At 43.9% G+C, this 19,753-nt stretch overlaps 1 protein-coding gene across 1 annotated transcript; it reads left to right on the top strand.

The window, feature by feature from the left end:
* The first annotated feature begins 433 nt into the window (after positions 1-433).
* AKAP17A (A-kinase anchoring protein 17A) lies at positions 434-17,904 on the top strand. The gene is made up of 5 exons (XM_066599870.1): positions 434-486; positions 3,987-4,761; positions 7,758-7,906; positions 7,987-8,227; positions 12,260-17,904. Exons 2-5 carry the CDS (start codon positions 4,000-4,002, stop codon positions 13,103-13,105), a joined length of 1,998 nt encoding a protein of 665 aa, XP_066455967.1. The 5' UTR covers positions 434-486; positions 3,987-3,999; the 3' UTR covers positions 13,106-17,904.
* Positions 17,905-19,753: the final 1,849 nt, after the last annotated feature.

Genomic DNA, 19,753 nt, shown 5'->3' with positions numbered 1-19,753 from the left:
CCGAAATGTGCGCACAAAATACATAAATGTGAACAAACCCATGGATATCGATGGGTTGTATCTCTGCATATCGCACACTCAAATAAGCCTGTGTGTAGACGGCCTTATATTGATAAGCTGCGGAATATGTTGGCGCTATATAAATAGAGATAATTACTATGCGTTTGGGGAAGGAATAAAATGAGACCTAATTAAAGTAGCCTGAATTGGCAGCCTTTATACTGACATTCATTTTATAGTATAAAGAACTGCTTGTTATGAAGAAAAAACTGAGTCTGAAAACTATACAACAGGTAGTGACACAAGTCACCAGGGCGGTGTTTGCCCTCACACAACATGGCGATTACTGTACTTCCGGTAAACAGTAACCTCTTTCCTGCTTGCTCACGTATCTCCATAGAAACCATCTGAACCGGAAGCCGTTCGGGGCGCGCTGGTCCCGCCCACATCCCAGAGTGCACAGCGGTGATCTTCCTGGCTGGATGTGTGAGTAGCGGTTCAGTTGTCGGCGGGGCTGCGGGTTGTAATAATGCTGCTGCCGTTTATCTGTAGTCTCATGCTGTCTCATGGTCCGTCTATTAGACAGCGCGGGCTGCAGCTGTAGAGCCCTCGGATGACATGGGTCGTGTACCCTCTTCCTGCCATTGGGCTGTATGTAGATAGTAGCTGACTCCATCATCACTTCTGTCTGGCGGTTGGGGCTCGTTCACACCACCGGCGGAAGCACATCTTGGCCGTGTAAATACGCTTCGTAGCTACACAACCGAAAATCACATGACTGCGTCTGCGGGTTTGTGTGCGCAGAAATACAGTGCGTATCAACGCACGCAAATAAACACGCGAAGGGTTTGTGTTTTCGCTATACAAATATGCAATTTTTGCATCAGCCCATTCTCTTCAATGGCCTATGGCGGTGCGTAACACGCCCAAAAATGGGACGCGCTGCATATTTTTTGCGATCAAACCTCGTGTGATAAAATACGTTCATGTGAGCGAACCGGCGCTATTAATGGCTTATTACGTATTCAAACATCATGCGCTTAATCCGCTTGTTGGAACGAGCCCCTATACGTATCACATAGTCGTATACGGTGTAGGTGGCCGGCTGGTTACCAGAAACATGCTGGAGGTTTACGGTTTATGCGCCATCATGACCTGACCGCCACCTTGAAGCTGTCTTCCATGATGCTGCCAATGTAAAACCGAAGAATGAGCGGTTACGTTGGCACAGTGACAACATCCGGTTCTGCACCCATAGGACTCTGCCGGCTGTTGTCATAGCACTACGCTCCAAACGCTGCGCTTATCTCCTGCGCTACTTTCTGTTGGAGGCAACCACTTAACTGCGGCCATCTCTCCGTGCACCAGGCTCCGCAGTTGGCGCGGGGGTGGGAAGCCACATGGATCCCTGGAGATTGGCTCACCTTTGGGAGAGGTAAAGGGGTTTGCCAAAGGTAGACGGGTCACCTACTCACAGTATCTGATCCGTGGAGGTCTGACCACTGACCCCCTACCACTCATGAGAAGGGGGTCCCCGCATGGATGAAGAGGAGGTTGAGTCTGTATGTTGCCCTCCATTCGTTTCATCGGCACTGCCAGATATGGCTTGGACTTGCTTATCTCCAGCAGTCCAGTTAAAATGGCAGCATGATCAACCTCCGCTCTAGTCATGTGAGAACCCCGGTCTTATAGTTAGGGTCCCAGCAGTCGGACCCTCACCTGTCAGGTGCGTAAAAAATAACTTCTGATCTTGGCACAACCCCTTTAAGGAGGCCTTACACATTGGACATATGGCAGTCAACTTTGGCGGGATTTAAGATGTTTGGGGGTCTTCAGATTCTCTTGTGCCGGAATGTTGGATTTTAACATGCCTCATCCTTTCTTCATGTGGGAGATGAGCTGCTGCCAGAGGGGTCTTCTGACGGACTATTTTTGCTTTCCCTACTGGAGAATCAAGCACTTTCTGTCGAGCTTACGGGTTGTGTTCGGCCCTGGACCACCGTCTTCTGAGTACGGCCGGCGTCGCTTCACAAAGAGTACTGTCTTTTCATAAAAAGAAGGTCTAGTAACAGCCATGGTGGCAAATAATGACGTAGCTTTAGACTACCGCTTATCTCCACTGGATATGTGGGAAGGAGCGAGTCTGAGACTGCCTCCAGTTTGTGCTGCCGTCTCATATTAGATGTCAGCTGAGTCTGCAGATCTGGGATTCAAGCCTAAAATGTTATCACTGAAATACTGTGTTTTTCTGTTTTTCATTTATTTTTTTAATCAATGGTACACTTATCTGCCAAAAGTCATGGAACGGGAACTAATATCATGTAGGACCCCTTCTAGCCTGACGAAGTGCAACCACTCGTTGTGGCATCGATACCACAAGTGGGTGGAAGAGATCTGGTGGGATGTTAAGCCGTGCCATCTGGATAGCCACCCACCACTCTGTGCCATTAATAGCCGCAGAGTCTCAGTGCGAATGGACCTCTCCATCACATCCAATGCTTGTTGGGTGAAGTGCAGCCACACCATTCCTAGGAACTCTCCAGAGTGTTCCTCAAACCAATTATGGACAGCTTGGGATGCTAGCACATTCCATTATCCTGGTGGAATGTCCCATCATTGTGGGGGTGCATGAAGTCTACAACGAGCTACAAATGGTCACCGTATAGTGAAAGGTATCAGGCACCAGTTAGTGACGGGTTTAGGTGGACCATGCTGTGAGAACACACCCCATGCTATTATGGACCCACCACCAGCCTTGTTGATAGCTGGGGTCTATGGCTTCATGGGATCTGTGCCGCAAACAAATGCTACCATCAGCAATAAACAATTGGTACTGTGACTCATCGGACGAGGCCACATGTTGCCCATCCAGTAGGGTCTGTTAGAAACCTCATAAGCCTAGAAAGGGTGTTGTGGTGTAACAGAGGCGCTCTGGTGGGTCTTCTGCTCCTACATCCCATAGAAGCTAAAGAACGCTGCACTGATGAGTAAGATATGTGAGGTGGGTCTCCTCCACTGAATGGATGTGATTTCTGCCAGAGTCGTTGGTCTGTTCGCACAGACAATTCTAGTCAGACACCACCAACCATGATTATTAAGCACCCGTGGGTGGTCGTCATGCTGTCCTCTGTGGATTGTAATGCCTTCAGTTGTCCTGGTACACATGTGACACTGTGGATCCAGGAATGTTAAATGCCCGCACAACTTCAAAGATGGAATGTGCCATCCCTCTGGCACCCACTATTATCCCTCGTGTAAACTATGAGTTTACATCACCTTGCTAAGAGCATGTGGGCCCATGTTCATCCTCACACGATAATACTTTACAGCTTATACAGGTGTGGGAGTTTCCAAGCTGATACCTGAGATAACGCCATTTCATAATAAATTTACATACTGCTAACCCATGACATTTGGTATATCGGTGTATAAGGGGAATGGAACAATACCACTACAGCGCCACCTATTGGAAGGCAGCATTCCTGCAAGTCAGTGTTAGACTCTTCATACAAGCCTTGTAACAATGATTGGGAATTAAAAACCAAGCCAGAATCCATACACAGACAGCTGTTTCAACGTGTTTGCCCCTCATCGGTGTGCAGTAGGTTTCTGGCTTGGCTAGCGAATGTATATTGAAGTTCGCGCTGGGCTTGAAGATATGACTCTTTTCTGAGTGACGTGCATGCACTCTCCCATAGACTTGTATGGGAGAGCAAGCGCACGTCACTCAGAGAAGAGTGGTAACTTGGTGTTCAGCGCTATCTTCACTGGTAGGGTGGGAGCGAATGAGTATAAAACGACATCCTCTGACTCCCCGTTTCCTCCTGGAACAGCGCTATAACTTAGTTTATGGTGCTGTTCCAAGGTGACAGGTTCCCTTTAAATGCCCTTTTTTCCTATGACACTGACTGAATGTTTTGTTCTAGGATAACAAGGTTAAGCTAATTACTATCCAATATTCATAGTATGCTTCTTGTTTTAAACAGGACTGTCTATACTATGGCTGCCGCCACCATAGTGCATGATACATCTGAAGCCGTGGAACTATGCCATCTGCATGGCCTTTATCTAAAGCCAATCTCAAAAATGATCATCAGCGTGGCGCTCCCTCAGTTGAAGCAACCTGGAAAATCCATCTCAAACTGGGAAGTTATGGAACGTCTGAAGGGCATGGTGAATAACCATCAGTTCTCCACACTGCGCATCTCCAAGAGCACCATGGACTTCATACGATTCGAGGGAGAAGTTGAGAACAAGAGCTTAGTTAAAGCTTTCATAGCAGCTTTAGATAGTAAAAGCATAAAGCTAAGTGGCTTCTCAGATATTCTGAAAGTCCGAGCTGCTGAATATAAAATAGACTTCCCCACAAGACATGACTGGGACTCGTTCTTTCGAGATGCAGAAGACATGAATGAAAATCTACCTGGAGAAAGGCCGGATACAATTCATCTAGAAGGCCTTCCTTGCAAGTGGTTTTCTTCTAAAGATTCTGGCACTGAGAAACCAAGTGAAGAAGTTCTTGTAAAGGTTTTCAGTATGTTTGGCGAGATTAGGAATGTGGATATTCCCATGCTTGACCCATATAGAGAAGAAATGACTGGCAGAAACTTCCATACTTTCAGCTTCGGTGGTCACCTGAACTTTGAGGCTTATGTACAATACAAGGAGTATGTCGGCTTTGTGAAGGCAATGAATGCTTTGCGTGGTATGAAGCTTATGCATAAAGGGGAAGATGGAAAAGCTGTGGCTTGCAATATAAAGGTAGGTATCCTGTGTATTCCAGCTGTAGTGGTAACAGTATTGTGTTCATCGCTCCTATTACATTTCCCTAGAGATTTGCACAGGTTCCATAAACAAAGATCCCTGGTGGTGCAATTATCTACGCTTTCTTCTCATCTGTAAATTATCAGACTATTCTTCAAGGGTGTACTTAAGTATTGCACTTAAGAAGTAGTGTTTATTTTCATAAATCCTTCCATGTGTAAGGGGGCATTTAGTTTACCTATCGTTTAAATCTGTGCTTAGGTCAGTTCTGTCTGAATTCATAGAATGGTAGAGTTGGAAGGGACCTCCAGGGTCATCGGGTCCAACCCCCTGCTCAGTGCAGGATTCACTAAATCATCCCAGACAGATTTGTCCAGCCTTTGTTTGAACACTTGCGTTGAAGGAGAACTCGCCACCTCCCATGGCAACCTGTTCCACTCATTGATCACCCTCTCTAATATCTAACTTGTGTCTCCTCCCTTTCAGTTTCATCCCATTGCTTCTAGTCTTTCCTTGTGCAAATGAGAATAGGGCTGATCCCTCTGCAGTGTGACAGCCCTTCAGATATTTGTAGACAGCTATTAAGTCTCCCTCAGCCTTCTTTTTTGCAAGCTAGACATTCGCAGATCCTTTAACTGTTCTCCGTAGGACATGATTTGCAGACCGCTCACCATCTTGGTAACTCTTCCCTGAACTTGCTCCAGTTTGTCTCTGTCTTTTTTAAAGTGGGGTGCCCAGAACTGGGCACAGTATTCCAGATGAGGTCTGACCAAGGAAGAGTAGAGAAGACAAAACTATTCACAATTATTGCAGAGACCAACACAATATCCTACCAAAAGTATTTGGAAAGCCTATCAGTAAAATGGATTGTGGTTTATTAGCATAAGATACAGACCCTCGGAGGGCTCTGCAATAGTGTGCAGTTCCCATCATAAGCTATCAGATATGAGTTATGCCGCTGCACACAAGCCAGTCATCACGATGTTCAATGTCACAGCCTGTCTCAATGTTATAAAGGGGTGTCGTCTTGGAACAGTTGAATAATGGAAGAACGTTCTACGGAGTGATGAATCACAATACTCCACCTTCAAATCAGATGGATGTACCTGGATGTGGAGGATGCCTAGAATCCATTATGGTTTGTGGATGTTTTACGTGACATGGTCTCTGCCTGGTGGTTTAGTAACAAGAATGTGGAGGTGTACTTTGACACTCTACACAATAATGTGCTGCCAACAATATGGCAATACTCTGGGGGTGGTCAGCAATACTGCCAACAAGATAATACACCTTGTCACAAATCCATCATTCTCTTATATTGATGTGAAGATATGGATTTCCCACGACTGGACCGACCTGAACCCTACTCAACATCTTTTGGGGCGAACTGGAACGTCTGGTCAGGAAATATGAACAGCGTCTATCTTTAAGAGAACTTGCCAGACGTTTTCAGGATTCATGGAAATACCAGCTGAAGTGTATCAAACGTTAGTAGAAAGTATGCAACAGAGAGTATCTGATACCATTAGGCTAAGTGTTAGCATATGTAAATAAGTGCTACTTTTGATTCTTGCTCAGGTGTCCAATAACTTTTGGTGGCATAATGTGGGTCTCCGTTTCAGCAGGGCTCCTTTCTTCTCCAGCATCTTATGCTGGAAAGAATAACTTGGCAAACTGGATGTAAACTATAAAAGTGATGTAAATGCCCCCTAGGACACATGGTCTGAAAAAAGGTTCAGACAGCGCACGGATATCCCATTCGTTTAATGTCCGGTGTGCTGTTCTCATCCGAAAATCCGACAAGAATACGACATGCTACAGTATTGTTTTGTTTTTTCTTTCACTCTCGACTATTCATCCGAGTAAAATAAATAAAGCCCATGTGCATACACGCATTCAAATGAATAGGGGCTTTTTCCGCCCTATTTTTGGACCAAAAAAATCATCCATGTGCCCTTACCCTTCAGTGGTGTAGAAGACAACTCGCAGCCGCACGGTGGCTGAATTATAAAGGGACCTGTTGGCTCTCCTCGTGTCTGTTTTCATAAATGCTTGTATTTGGTGTGCAATCACAATGTGAAGAACCTTTATGTAGAACTCTACATTGTAATGTTCCTCTGTCATTCCTCTTAGAAATGTGTGAATAAACTTACAACGTGATCAGCCATTCAACTTGTCAATTTGGTGTGTCCCCACATAGTCTCACAGTCCAATCATTGCCTTATTTTTGGGGCCTTAGCCTTGATTTATCAATATGTATGCACCAGTTTTCTGGTGTTAAAAGGTCACAAATATCGGTGAACACTTTTTTTTTTTTTTTACAAAAAATTTGTGACTTTTTAGGTTTTTACAGCAAGCTCACTACTTTTGAAAAAGTGAATATGGCTTAGCGGAAGGGACATGGTCTCCTACGGCCCAACGTATTTAGATTTTTCATCATTTATGGCACAAATTTACGCTAACTCATCTGTAATATAACTTATTCTGGTGCAAGACTAATGTAAAATGCGCAAAGTTATTAAGAGGGGAGTACCTCAAAGTTTTCTCTCAAGACAGGTGTGGCAAACGCTGGTTTTAATAAATAAGGCCATTGAATCTGTAAGTGCGGAGGGAGAAGGGGCAGCAGGAAGAAAGGTCATGACATATTACAACCCCTGTACCATGTCTAATGACTCGGGGTGGAGAACTTTGCTTCATGTTATTCAGCCTCTAAGGGTATGTTTCCAGGGGGAGTAAATACTGTGGATCTTCATTATGGAAAATCTGCAGTGTTTACGGTACAAGCTACGTGAAGGATGAACAATCCTCGTCTACATGGTGCGGAAAAAATCCACAATGAGTCCATGCTGAATTGTGCAAATTGGGTTTTGTAGAGAGGTGTTTATTCCTATGGTGGTGATAGTTGCTCTGTTCTTTGTATGACTGACTCTTCACAGAAGTAAATTGATTTCCATTGTGATAATATAATTTACGGGTTTTATTACATTTTAAAGGTCTCGTTTGATACAACCAAACACCTGAGCGAGGCATCTATCAAAAAGCGACAACATGAGCGCCAGAAATTGCAAGAACTAGAACAGAAGCGAGAGGAACAGAAGAGGAAAGAGAAGGAAGCGGAAGAGAGGCAAAAGGAGGAGGAACGGTAAGACCATCTCCAAGCGCCAATGTTTTACTATGCAGATTGAAAAATTGTTTTCCTAACGCAAATTATTTGTCTTAAAGCAAACACAAAGAAATGGAAGAGTTGGAGAAAGAGAAGAAGCGGAAGGATAAAATGAAAAGGAAGGAGGAGAAGCAGAGAGAGCGGGAAGCTCGCAAGAACAAGAAGAAATTACAAAAAATGCAGGCAGAGCAACAAAAGAGATTGCAGGAGAAAATCCGATTTGAGGAGAGAAAGCTTCTACTGGCTCAGAGGAACTTACAGTCCATCAGGTTAATTGTGGAGCTTCTAAGCAGAGTGAAGGTGAGATTGTCTTATGTAATGACTTCTCTAGTGTTTTCTTGCAGTCAAGCAATCTTCACTCTTCAAAGCACCCGCTGTAAAGAACAGCCCACCCCGTTCTCCGTTGCCTCTGCAGTTGCTGGAAGGAGGACATGGGAGCCGTGCTTCAGAGCCCTGTCATTTAGCAGTGGGTCATAAAAAGGTTTTCCAGGCATTTTTTTAATTGATGACCTATGGTCAGGAAAAGTCATCAAAAGCTGATCAGCTGGGGTTCGCTGCTCGGGATCCTGACAGATCAGCCTTTCCAGTGCCCACTGTCACTGGCAAAACATAATATGGTGTGGAAGCAGATTGCTCCAAGCCCTTGTAGTGGCCAGCACTGGTCAGTGTAGGCGCAGCTCTCAGTGATTTAGGGGTTCCCCATGGGTGGAATCATTTTTTGGGGTTCCCCTTTTGAGGTTTTGTAGAATAGAAAATATCTTTTTATACTAATCTGTAGGGTACCAGAAATTCATCTTTTTGTCTTTGGCACGGTATTTCCCAACTTGTCATCTTTCTGTTAATAACATAAGACTTACCTTTAGTGGAAGTGCACTTAAAATATAGAGCCTTTTCAGTTATCGTTTTTGGATAAATGCATTTTGTCAACTCTTCCCTCTTCGTTAGGCTGCTTTCACATGGGCTAGTAATGCAACAGTGCTACAAAACGCACATATGAGAAGCCTATGGTTTTAAATGGGTTCTTTCGCATGAGCGATGTTTTGTAGCCTGCGACATTGCTAGAATAAAAAAAAATCGCAGCATGCTCTATACAGCCGCGATTTGTGATTTATTTATTTTTTTAATTTATTTAGTTTTTGTAGCCCATGTTTCCCTATGGAGGCTTCCTATGTGTTGCATCGTACGAAAACAAGGTTTTCATACAATGCAACTTTTACATTAGGAAATCCTACAGTATAAGCCAAAAAATAAGCTCTAGCTGCACCAAAAAAAAAAATTACATCACCTAAGAGGCGCTGTTAGCTCTGCCACACTTCTCCTGAAGCTCCCTGGCACTTGTTTGAAGTTCTGCGGCAGAGCTTCCTGGTCAGGAGTTTGAAAATCCCTGCCTCCAGGAAGCTCTACCTTTGACTAGTTCTCCAGCGCCGTGGCTCAATCAGAGGTAGAGCTTCCTGGAGGTGGGGATTTTCAAAGTCCTGACCAGGAAGCTCTGCCTGAGAACTTTAAGCAACTCTGCCGAAGCTTCAGTAAGAGTGTGTGGGGAGCTGACAGTGCCTGTTAGGTAATGTATTCTTCTTTTTTTTTCTTTTTAATGCAGCCAGGGCTTATTTCAAGTCGCCATGGAGTCGGCAGCTGTGTGATAAGGAGTGGAGGAAAGCCGCCAATACCTACAACTGATTGGTGGAGGCAGGGAGCAGCTGCAGTTCCCTCCCGCACTCAGTAATTAGTTCTCATGAGTTTGTAGGGGCGGCTGCTATGGAGTGGAGGTGTGATCCTTATCGCACAGCAGTTGGCTCTATAGCAGGGGATGGAGGACAAAGTTCGTCACGTTCGCTTTATAGAACGCACTGTTCAGGTTTTTTTTGTTGGGGTGGGAGTGTGTCTCATAAAGTGAAAAATACAGTATTTTGTTTTTCTGGTAACATCAAAATGTCTTGTTTTTTTATGGGATGAGTTCTATTTTTCAGTGGTAACATTTGATGTAGCATATAATATATTAGAGGACTTTTAGAAATCTGTAAGTGGCGCAAAGTGAGAAAAAAAACACAAATGCACTTTTCGTAATTAAAAAAATCTTTATTTCTTACTTTATTATTTAATAGTCCCCAAAGGGGACGTGAGCTTGTGATTGTTTGATCGCTTCTACAGTATAATGCGATACTGTCGTATTGCATTATGCTGTATTTTAACAAGCTGCCTATCAAAAATGTATTTTAGGCACGTCTTTAATAGGCAAAAGATAATGGAAGCCCTGGGGACCTTCAGACTTCCCCAGGCTGCAGTAATACCAAGACAGACAAGATCGTGGGGGCCTGTCCAAGACATTTAAATTCCAATTGGGCCGTTTAAGTGCCGCTGTGAGAAGCGACATCAGCATTTTAAGGATTAACAGCCAAGATCTGTGTTCTCATCAATCACTGCTGTTGTCGGTGGGTGTTTGCTGTAAAAGACAGCTGATATATCCGCTGTATATGGAGCAGGTTAGGCTCCTAAGCCTGCCTCATACACGCCATGTGCTGTGGATGACTATTTACGTCCTAACTACACAGCGCCCATATACTTTCTGATATACTGACACAAGAGACCACATACCAAAGATGCAGACAGTTAAGTAAATGAGGACCCTTGACGTGTGTTGTGAGCTTGTGTATTTTAGCCAAAATATTAACCAATACCTCGTAATTATCAGTATTTAGCAGTAACATGTAGTGCGGCTTTGAACACTGGAGGAGCCCAGGGTTGCCAGTGTGGTTCACCGGTATTATTGTATCTTGTCACCACCAGGAAGTACTGGTGGTGACCAGACTGACACGCTGGTTACGCCCCCTGTAGCTGATTGGCTGCTCAGCTGGCTGGCCTGCAGGTCCTGGAAGTACATTAAGGTTGTAGAGGCAGCGTGCAGAAGACGACAGCGGCAAACCTGGGAGTGGGGGCAGGGAGGAGAGCGGCAAACCTCTGAGCGGCGGCAGGAGAGCCACAGTCACCGGCCGCAGTTAAAGCGCTGGACGCGCAAGGAGATCCAGAAGATGCAGAGGCTAAGCCGGCAGGGGAGGACAGCGGTCAACCTGCAACAGGCAGGACATGCTGAGGCATCGGTGGCAGGAGAGGCACAGCCGTCCCTAATTCCCCAACAGCAGCGGCAAGCCTCAGAGCGGCTGCAGCGGCACGCGAGACAGTGGGAGTGGGGTAAGCACAGCCGGAGCAGTTAATAAGCTGAGGCAGAGCCTCAGTGCAGGGGGATTGCTGCAGCGCGGAGATGCCAACTACAGAGGAGATGCTAGGGGGGCGGCAGCTCCGGGGAAACTCCTAGCAGCAGCGTGTGTATAGATTGTTGCCCGGGCTGGACGATTAGGGGTTCGTGTCCATGTTAGGCTTACATTATTGGCTGTAAATACTTCCATGTTACAGGGGTGACATGGAAGTATTTTCAGCTATTAATCTAAGCCTAACATGAAAACCAACACCTAACCCAAACCACCCAGGCAAAATTTATACACACGCTGCTGCTAAGACCTTACACAAGTCAGCCAATCGGGAGCTAGGGGTGTGTCGGGGGCATTCCTCCATGCAAGCCCTGTCAAACTCCTAGCTTCTGGTGGTGACAAAATACCATAATACCTAGTTCACCTGTGAGGTGCAGGGCAGCCCGCTGGATTGAAATCTAGCATCAATAGGTTGTAAGCTTGCATGGTGCACTACACGTACTGTACCCTATATATACATTTTTTTTTTTTTAATGCAAGACTAGTACTAAGCAGCTGCCCCCCCCTCAATATATAAGGAAGGTGTGTGAGTGACTGCTTTATCAGTACCTCAGACATTTGTGATTGCTCCTCCATATAGCAGTCTGGCTGTCTGCATATTGGGATGTGGTGTATATACCTGCCCTCTTATAACAGTAAGTATACGACCGCTTTCTGGAATTTTTTTTTTTGCGTTGGCAGTCTTATACAGACTCCAGCTCTGGCTTCAAAATAAAATTATTAAGCCTGATGATACCATCTTACAAGAGTAAACTTCTTAATCTACGTGAGCCATATATGAAGGAGTCTGGGTTGCTGACTCCACAGCCCTGGTTTGCAGAGACACAAAAGATCTCTTTGTTGATCATTTTTTTTTTACGTACATTGAGCTCCGATTCCGTCGTGAAACGTTGGATGCATGAAGGTTAGTAAAGTCTCTTTTGTGTAAAGCTATGTAACTTGTACCGTGGGCTGAGAGAACCTTGGAAGAGAAAGTAGAGGTCATAATATCTTTCCTTCAGTTACATTGTGTGCTAGCAAAAGCCATTCAGATTAATTGAATACATTTTGTTCTGGCCTTGTTTTGTAGGCAGCAAAGATTCATGAGCAAGAGGAGAAGGAGGCTGAGAGAATTCGCCTCTTGCAGCTTGAAGAACGGCGAAGGCAACAGGAGGCAGAACTTAAGCGGGTTGAGGAGGAGAAGCAAAGAACACTGAGTTTACATCGCAAGGAAAGGGAGTTGAGAGAAAAGTTGTTGAACAGTTTTCTCAACAGGAACTTGTGCTCTGCCTCTCAAATCAAAGCGGACCCCAAACCTCAGCAGATTTACCCTCTTAAGCCCAGCGAAAACATCCCTCGTGACTTACCTGTGAACTATGTCACATCTACCTCAACACAAACCCCACCAGACTATGAGACTCTCCCGCCTTACATCCACTATGCAAATTCAACTCTTCATGCAGTCAATGGGGTCTATGCAGAGGACTCCCAATTTCAGGAATACAAGCAGATTAATAATAATAATTCAGGGCAACCTTTGTACTCACTTACCAGCAATCTAGGCAATACGATGCATTATGAAAATTCAACTGCTAAAGAAGCAGATTTACAGGTAATGGAAAGTGGAACACGTCAGAGGAAAGCTGAGGTAGATGATTCTCCTAGACAGTCGAAAGCTAGAAAGTACAGTCAATCTCAGGACACCGAGCACAAGCATAAGACAAAACACAAACGGGACTTGAGTAGAGAGGAGGATAATCACCGAAAACTGAAGAAGACACACAAAAAACATTCCTCTAGAGATCACAGCCCCCGGAGAAGTGTCAGCTCGGAACGTAGCAAATACAAAGGTAGAGAAAAGATTAGGTACAGTCAAAAGGAGAAGAAGCCTTACCGCAGATCCTACAGCAAGGAAAGGAGATCCTGGAGTAGTTGAGCATTCTATGTCTCCAGCATATAAACTGAATGGCCACCCTATTGTAGACACTCGTATAGTAATGCTTTGGACCTCCTTTTGGCTTTTTGAACCACAGCAATTCATAGATTCCACTCGGTGTTGAAATCATTCTGCAGGAATATTGGCCTGGGATAAGTTGTTACGCCAATTTCTGCACCTCCCATCAGCATGGCGGAACAGATCTGGACTCATCTGACCAGGCAATGGTTTTTCTTTGCTCAGCAATTCAATTTTTGCGCTCTTTATTTGCCCACTGGAGTATTGCCTTTCGATTTCTCTTAGACAACAATGACACTTGAACTGTTGTCTGCTAATAAGGCCAATCCGTGCTAACAAACAAGTTGTGCTTTTGGAGACCTTACATGGAGCACCTACCTTGTATTCGCCAACAATTTGCTTGACTTCATCCCTTGTCGTCAGAAGGATTCTTGACATCCACCTCTGATCGCTGCTGTTGACGTCCACAGAATCCCATTTCTATAGATGTTTTTCCTTCACCCAAGAGAACCCCACAGTTCTGGCAGTTTTTGAAATGCAGACCGTGATGAGTCTAGTTCTGATGAACACTCTTTTATAGTCACTCAGATCATTAGATTCTTCCCATTCTAAGGGTATTTCCACATGGGGCGGATTTGCTGCAGATTTTCCATGCAGACTTTTAACACAGAAAATCAGCGTTTATGGTAGCAGCATTGCAATTTTCAAAATCTTTCACACGCTGCAGGGAAAATCTGCTTGAAACCCGTATGGAAATTGACGTTTTGTGGACTTTAAATTGTGAGTATGGTGATAAGCTGCAGCAGATTAGTGGTGCAGTGGTTTCTATGAGGTGGTGACTTCCGCACCAAATGGTGCAGGTTTTGTGCAGCTGATCTGCTGCGGAACGTGCACTACGGACAGCAAATTCAGCCCTATGAAAAACTTGCTTACTTGATTTTATGCTGCACTGTGGGGTCACGTGTCTAATTTCCATGTAGGAAAGATCAAAATGTAATCGAATAGTGTCTGTAATAAAGTGGCCATTCATTGCAGATGAAAAACTTTTTCACTTAAATGTACACATTGTCAAAAAAAATCAAGCACCTAGGAGTTGTCTGAATGAAATGAAACTTTTATATGTGCGATTCTGTTATGCTGATAGAAGTAAGTGATTGTTTACAATAGCCGAAGAAAGGATAATTCATTTGTGGGAAACTGACCACTCCAGTACCCTGTTGTACCGCCTCTAGCTTGGATACAAGATGTAATACCTGGGGCATGGAGGCTCTAGTACCCTGTTGTACCGCCTGTAGCTTGGATACAAAATGTGATATGGGCAGGCATGTAGGTTCTAGTATCCTGATGTACCGCCTCTAGCTTGGATGTAAGATGTGATAGGGGCTGGTAGGGAGGCTCTAGTAGCCGTTGTACCACCTCTAGCTTGGATACAAAATGTGATACGGGCAGGCATGGAGGCTCTAGTATCCTGTTGTACCACCTCTAGCTTGGATACAAGATGTGATACAGGTGGGAATGGACGCTCTAGTACCCTGTTGTACCGCCTCTAGCTTGGATACAAGATGTGACACGGGCGGGCATGGAGGCATGCAGGTTCTGTATGGTATCCTGCAGCATATCGGTCCACATTTGCTGTAACTGAGCCTTTAGATCGTGCAAATTCATAGTTTTTCGAAGTTAATGTCCCAGATGGTCCCATACATGTTTTGTTGGCGATAAATCTAGTGTTTTAGTACTTTGGGATAGACCTCTGTGCACAGGATTTTTTTCACTTATTTTAGTTTCTTTAACCCTTTGCAATCCAATTTTGGATTCAGGGTTTCATAGGGGGCTTTCTTTTTTTGCCATTATACATTGCACCACCTGCTGGCTAGAGCCAGTACTGCGGTATTGGACATACTGGAGAGGCCCCCGACAACAGAGCGGCCAGTAATATACAGTAAGAATACCCTGCCGGAAGTCTTCCGATATCAGAAACTGTACAGCCTTCAATCAGAATGTCTTTAGACGTCAAACAGTGGATTGGAAAGAGTTAATGTTGAGATGTTATTGTGACGCTCTTGTGTGTTCGGCTGAGCATTATCCTGCTGCCTCTTGAAAGCCATGAGAGGAACACATGTGGCTGCAAGATGTCCTGAACATATCGCTGAGCTGTCATTGTCCCTCGTACCACTACTAGGGGTGACCGACTATCATATGTGATGGTCCCCCATTCCATCATACCAGCAGTGGGGCAATGTGCCGCTCAACAGAAAAGGCAGAATTGAGTTGCTCACCCCGAGGTCTCCAGACACGAACACGGCCATCGTCGTTGCCTAAGCTCGACTTGGATTCGTAGTAGTCCAGTTTCTTCGTTCACAACAACCCTCTAGGTGCTTGATTTTTTTTTGACAGTGTATTTTAAAGAAAACTGAGCAATATGGCAGACATAATGGGGCAAATTAACTTAAACCAGTTTGCCAAAATCTGCAAAATATTGATGCAAATGCTGTTTCCGCATTTACTATGTTTTAGACACTTTTCGTGCCTTTTTAGACATTTCAAAAATGTTTATAAAAGGGAGCATGGCTTTAAGTTCTAAAATGTGTATTAATGGCATTTGCCAGTTTTTTGACAAAATAATGACATAAGGTAAGCCAGCCTTCAGCTGTCATAACGAAAAGTGTCTGGCTTCTAACAAATAGCATCAATTTGATAAATTTGGCGCTTCTGACTGACTCATTTACAATTAAACTGTATTAGACAACATTAGTACTTTTACCCCAGTGAGTTGGGTACTGCCAGGTCTCTGCCCGTTCCAGTTTGGCTTTTAGCTGAGCACCAGAAATAGTGTATCTAAGACAGACTGGCTGATGGGCAAGCTCTGATTGGCCATCCCGCATAATAGGCTTCGATTAACCACGTCAACCCGATTATTCAGCTTAATGCTGGATATTCATCAGCCACACAATGCCACTCCCTTCTGAGATTCCCATATTGATTAGTTTTCTAAAAATGTATTTACATGGAGAAGGTCTTAATAGGGAGTCTTGTTAGCGGAACATGCTGTCCAAACTGCAGGCATGATGCTATAGAGCAGGAGGAGCCAAGCAAATTGATATACAGTGTTATATGGTGAAACATTCAGTATAACTTGTAGTTTTTTAATTTATATCTCCTGCTTATTCTGAATGTAGTGGTCCAGTGGGTGGAGCTATCAGTGATTGACAGCTATTTCTGTATGTACAGTCATACACAGCTGTCATTCACTGATGGGACCGCCCACTGGACCTCAGTCAGTGATTGACAGCTATCTGTGCCTCACTGTGTATACAGAAATAGCTGTCAGTCACTGATGGCTCCGCCCACTGGACTTCTAAGCCCAGAAAGTGCAGAGATGGAAATGAATAAAATGCTAGTTATACTAAGTCTTTTCCTATAAAACTAAATCTCAATCTACTCGGCTCCTCCTTCTCTATTCCATGATGTCTGCTGAATGGACTGCATTTTCAGTGTCACAGGTTCCCTTTAAGCCTGGAATTGCTATAACTGGTTTCCAGAGAGAATTGTACATATCAATAATGAGAGGATTATCAACTTCTATGTTTTTTTTTTTTGTGTGTTTTTTTTTTTTTCTTTTGAAGCTTCATTTTAGTTTTTTTTAAAGGGGTTGTCTGTCTTCTGGATAGGTCATCACTAGTTGATGGATGGAGTCTGCCGCTCAGGACCCCTGCCCATTAACCGATCGTCCGACCCGCTGTACAGTGCAGCGGGCCGGATGTTGTCAGTGGTCAACATAGGACGTGAGAGTGCCGGCTTAACTCCCATTGAACTGGATTTAACTTTCCAGAGGATAGGTCATAAATTGAAAAGAGCAGAAAACCCCCTTTTAGTACATTTCAGTTGCAATATTTCTAAAAAGTACAAAAACAGGTTTTTAACTCCTAGTGGCTTTCGTTTTAGGGACCATGTAGGATAACAGAACTAGGTTTAATGTCTGAAATATTATTTATTGTTTTGTTAAAGAGAATCTGTCAGTGGGAACAGGCTGTCCAATCTGCAGGCATGATGTTAAGAGCAGGAGGAGCCGAGCAGAATGATATATAGTGCTATGGGGGAAGATTCCGTATAAGGGTACATGCAGACGGGCACAACTGGCATTGGACAGCACTCTGACGTCCTGTCCGATGTGCTAGTCTTTCCCAAGAATAGGACATGCTGCAATTATTATATTTTTAATTCTCTATCCGAGTATAAAAAGCCCATGTGCATACACCCTATCAAATCAACCGTACTATTTCCATTCGATTTTTCAGACCAATTTTTCTGTCCTAAAATCAGTTAAAAAAAAAAAAAAAAGCATGTGTACAAGATGTATTTTATTCATTTTTAAACCCTTGCTCATTCTGAGCTGAACAGTCCAATGGGCGGTTCTATCAGTGATTGGTAGTGATCTCTGTATGACTGTACATACAGGGGTAGCTGTCAATCACTGGTAGCTCCGCCTATTGCACCATTCAGCTCAGAATGTGCAGAGATGTAAATGAATAAACTACAAGTTCTACTGCATCTTTCCCCATAACACTGTGTATCATTCGGCTCGGCTCCTCCTGCTCTATAACATCATGCCTGCAGTTTGGACAACGTGTCCCCGCTGACAGGTTCCTTTAAGTAAAACAACTTGAACCCTGTTATGTTTTATTTGTATTAATATTTATACTTTTTATACAGATTTCTTTGTATGATAGAAGGTCTCTACATCTTGGATATGTTTCAGTAGTAAAGTCAAGAATGATTATTGACCCAATTGTAAAACCAAATCTTTTTGTGTGTACAATTATGCCATGTATATAATAATGCCAATAGTAAGTTGTGCCCAAGTTTGATCAGCAATGCCTAGCTTTCGATTATTGATATATCACATAATGGGTATATTTTTCATACTTTCCAGTAGGTTACATTCAAATCAAATGTGTATCTTTTCACGTTTCTATTCTGACAGAATGGATTAAATATTTTTTTTTGTATTCGGACTTTGATGCCCCAATACAAGGATGTACACTTTGATCTACATATGGTGGTGCCTCATGGTGCTACTACTGCCGAGCTCTTCCTCCGTCCATCCCAGTCTCCCATCCAGTGCCAAGCATGCATAATGTAACCTTACTTTTATTGCTGTAACATGCTGCGCCATTCATGCAGTGCACTCTTTATATCTCTGTCTTAGGCCCATTGTCTACGGGCGGATTTTAGCTGCGGAATCCGGAGCGGGTGTCCCCCTCTGGATTATGCAGTAATAACCCTCCATAGCATGCTATGGAAAAACTATCCTTCAGGCACAAGAGCGGAAACCAATTGTGGTTTCTGCTCGCAGATGAAAAATCACAGGATGCTCAATTTCACTGTGGTTCCGGCACGGGCTGCTTCCATTGAAGTCAAAGGAACCTATCCAGTCTGTGGTCCGTCCGGTGTAAATGCATGCCTCGACTGAACAACAGACGGGAAGTCGTTCACTTCTCGTTTGTCATTAAGTTTCTGCATGCAGAAAATGGAATGCCGGATTGTTCCTTGTAAACAGGTAGACATGTGAATTGAGACTATCTGGCCGGAACAATAGCCGTTCCTGCTTTGCCTTCATTGGCGATTATTGTTGGGCAGCTGTTGCCTGCCAGATCATCCCATATAACAGCACACATAACCATCTCTCTGGCACTTTGTCGAGCTCCGGGCATGTGCAGGGAGTGTCTGGGTGCAACATCTTCCCATCATTTCAGAGCATGGAACGTCTGTATACTGCACATGCCCATAAGACAGAGACAGACAGATGGAGCAGGCGGCAGTAGTAACGCCCGAGTGTGCCATCCAGTGCATATCTAGGGATTCTTTTTAATAGGAGCTAATACAAAAAAATGCCTTCTGCCAGAATAAATATTATTGAGTCGATGACCCAACGTCTTTAAATATGGATGCTCTGAAACTATTTCTATAACTTATAATCCATACCATCAAGCTTCTAATATTACCAGCAAAAACTACGATTGAAACACATTAGAGAGGGCATGTCCCCATTATAGTGGAGGGAAAGGGTTAAGCCAGTTCCTCTAAATTCATAAAGGGGTAATTATAAGTCATGTTAAAAATCTCATCCATACACTGCTGGAAATTGAGCTGCAGTGTGCCAATTTATTATATAGATTTTCACTATGGATTTCACCCCTCTAAATAAGGAGAAATCCACATGTACAACATGCAATTCCAATATAAGCATGAATGGCAGCAGATCAGCTTCGGTGCATAAAAATACTGTTTTATTCCAGCTCTTAAAACATAGTAGGCAGCGATGTTTCGACCATATACTGGCCTTTATCAAGCATACATCCCCAATGAACCTACCCCCCTTAAATAATAAAATCAATGCCTTTGTGACCAATCAAATGTCCAGGTATCACCCCTCCACATATGCCAACGTTTACATGAGTGTCTTCGAGGAAGACTTTGTCTACACTTCATCACATTGGTCGTCTGTGAAATCGTGGTGGAGATTCATAGACGACATTTTTGTAATTTGGGAGGGAACAATTGAGGAGCTCCAGAGTTGAAGAAAGCACTTAATTTGGTACATCCTGAATTACAGTTTACACTCTCGTACTC

This window comes from Eleutherodactylus coqui, chromosome 4, assembly GCF_035609145.1.
Source record: "Eleutherodactylus coqui strain aEleCoq1 chromosome 4, aEleCoq1.hap1, whole genome shotgun sequence".
In the NCBI taxonomy this organism is placed as follows: domain Eukaryota; kingdom Metazoa; phylum Chordata; class Amphibia; order Anura; family Eleutherodactylidae; genus Eleutherodactylus; species Eleutherodactylus coqui.
The sequence above is the reverse complement of the archived record's forward strand: the minus strand, read 5'-3'. Positions and strand labels throughout refer to the sequence as shown.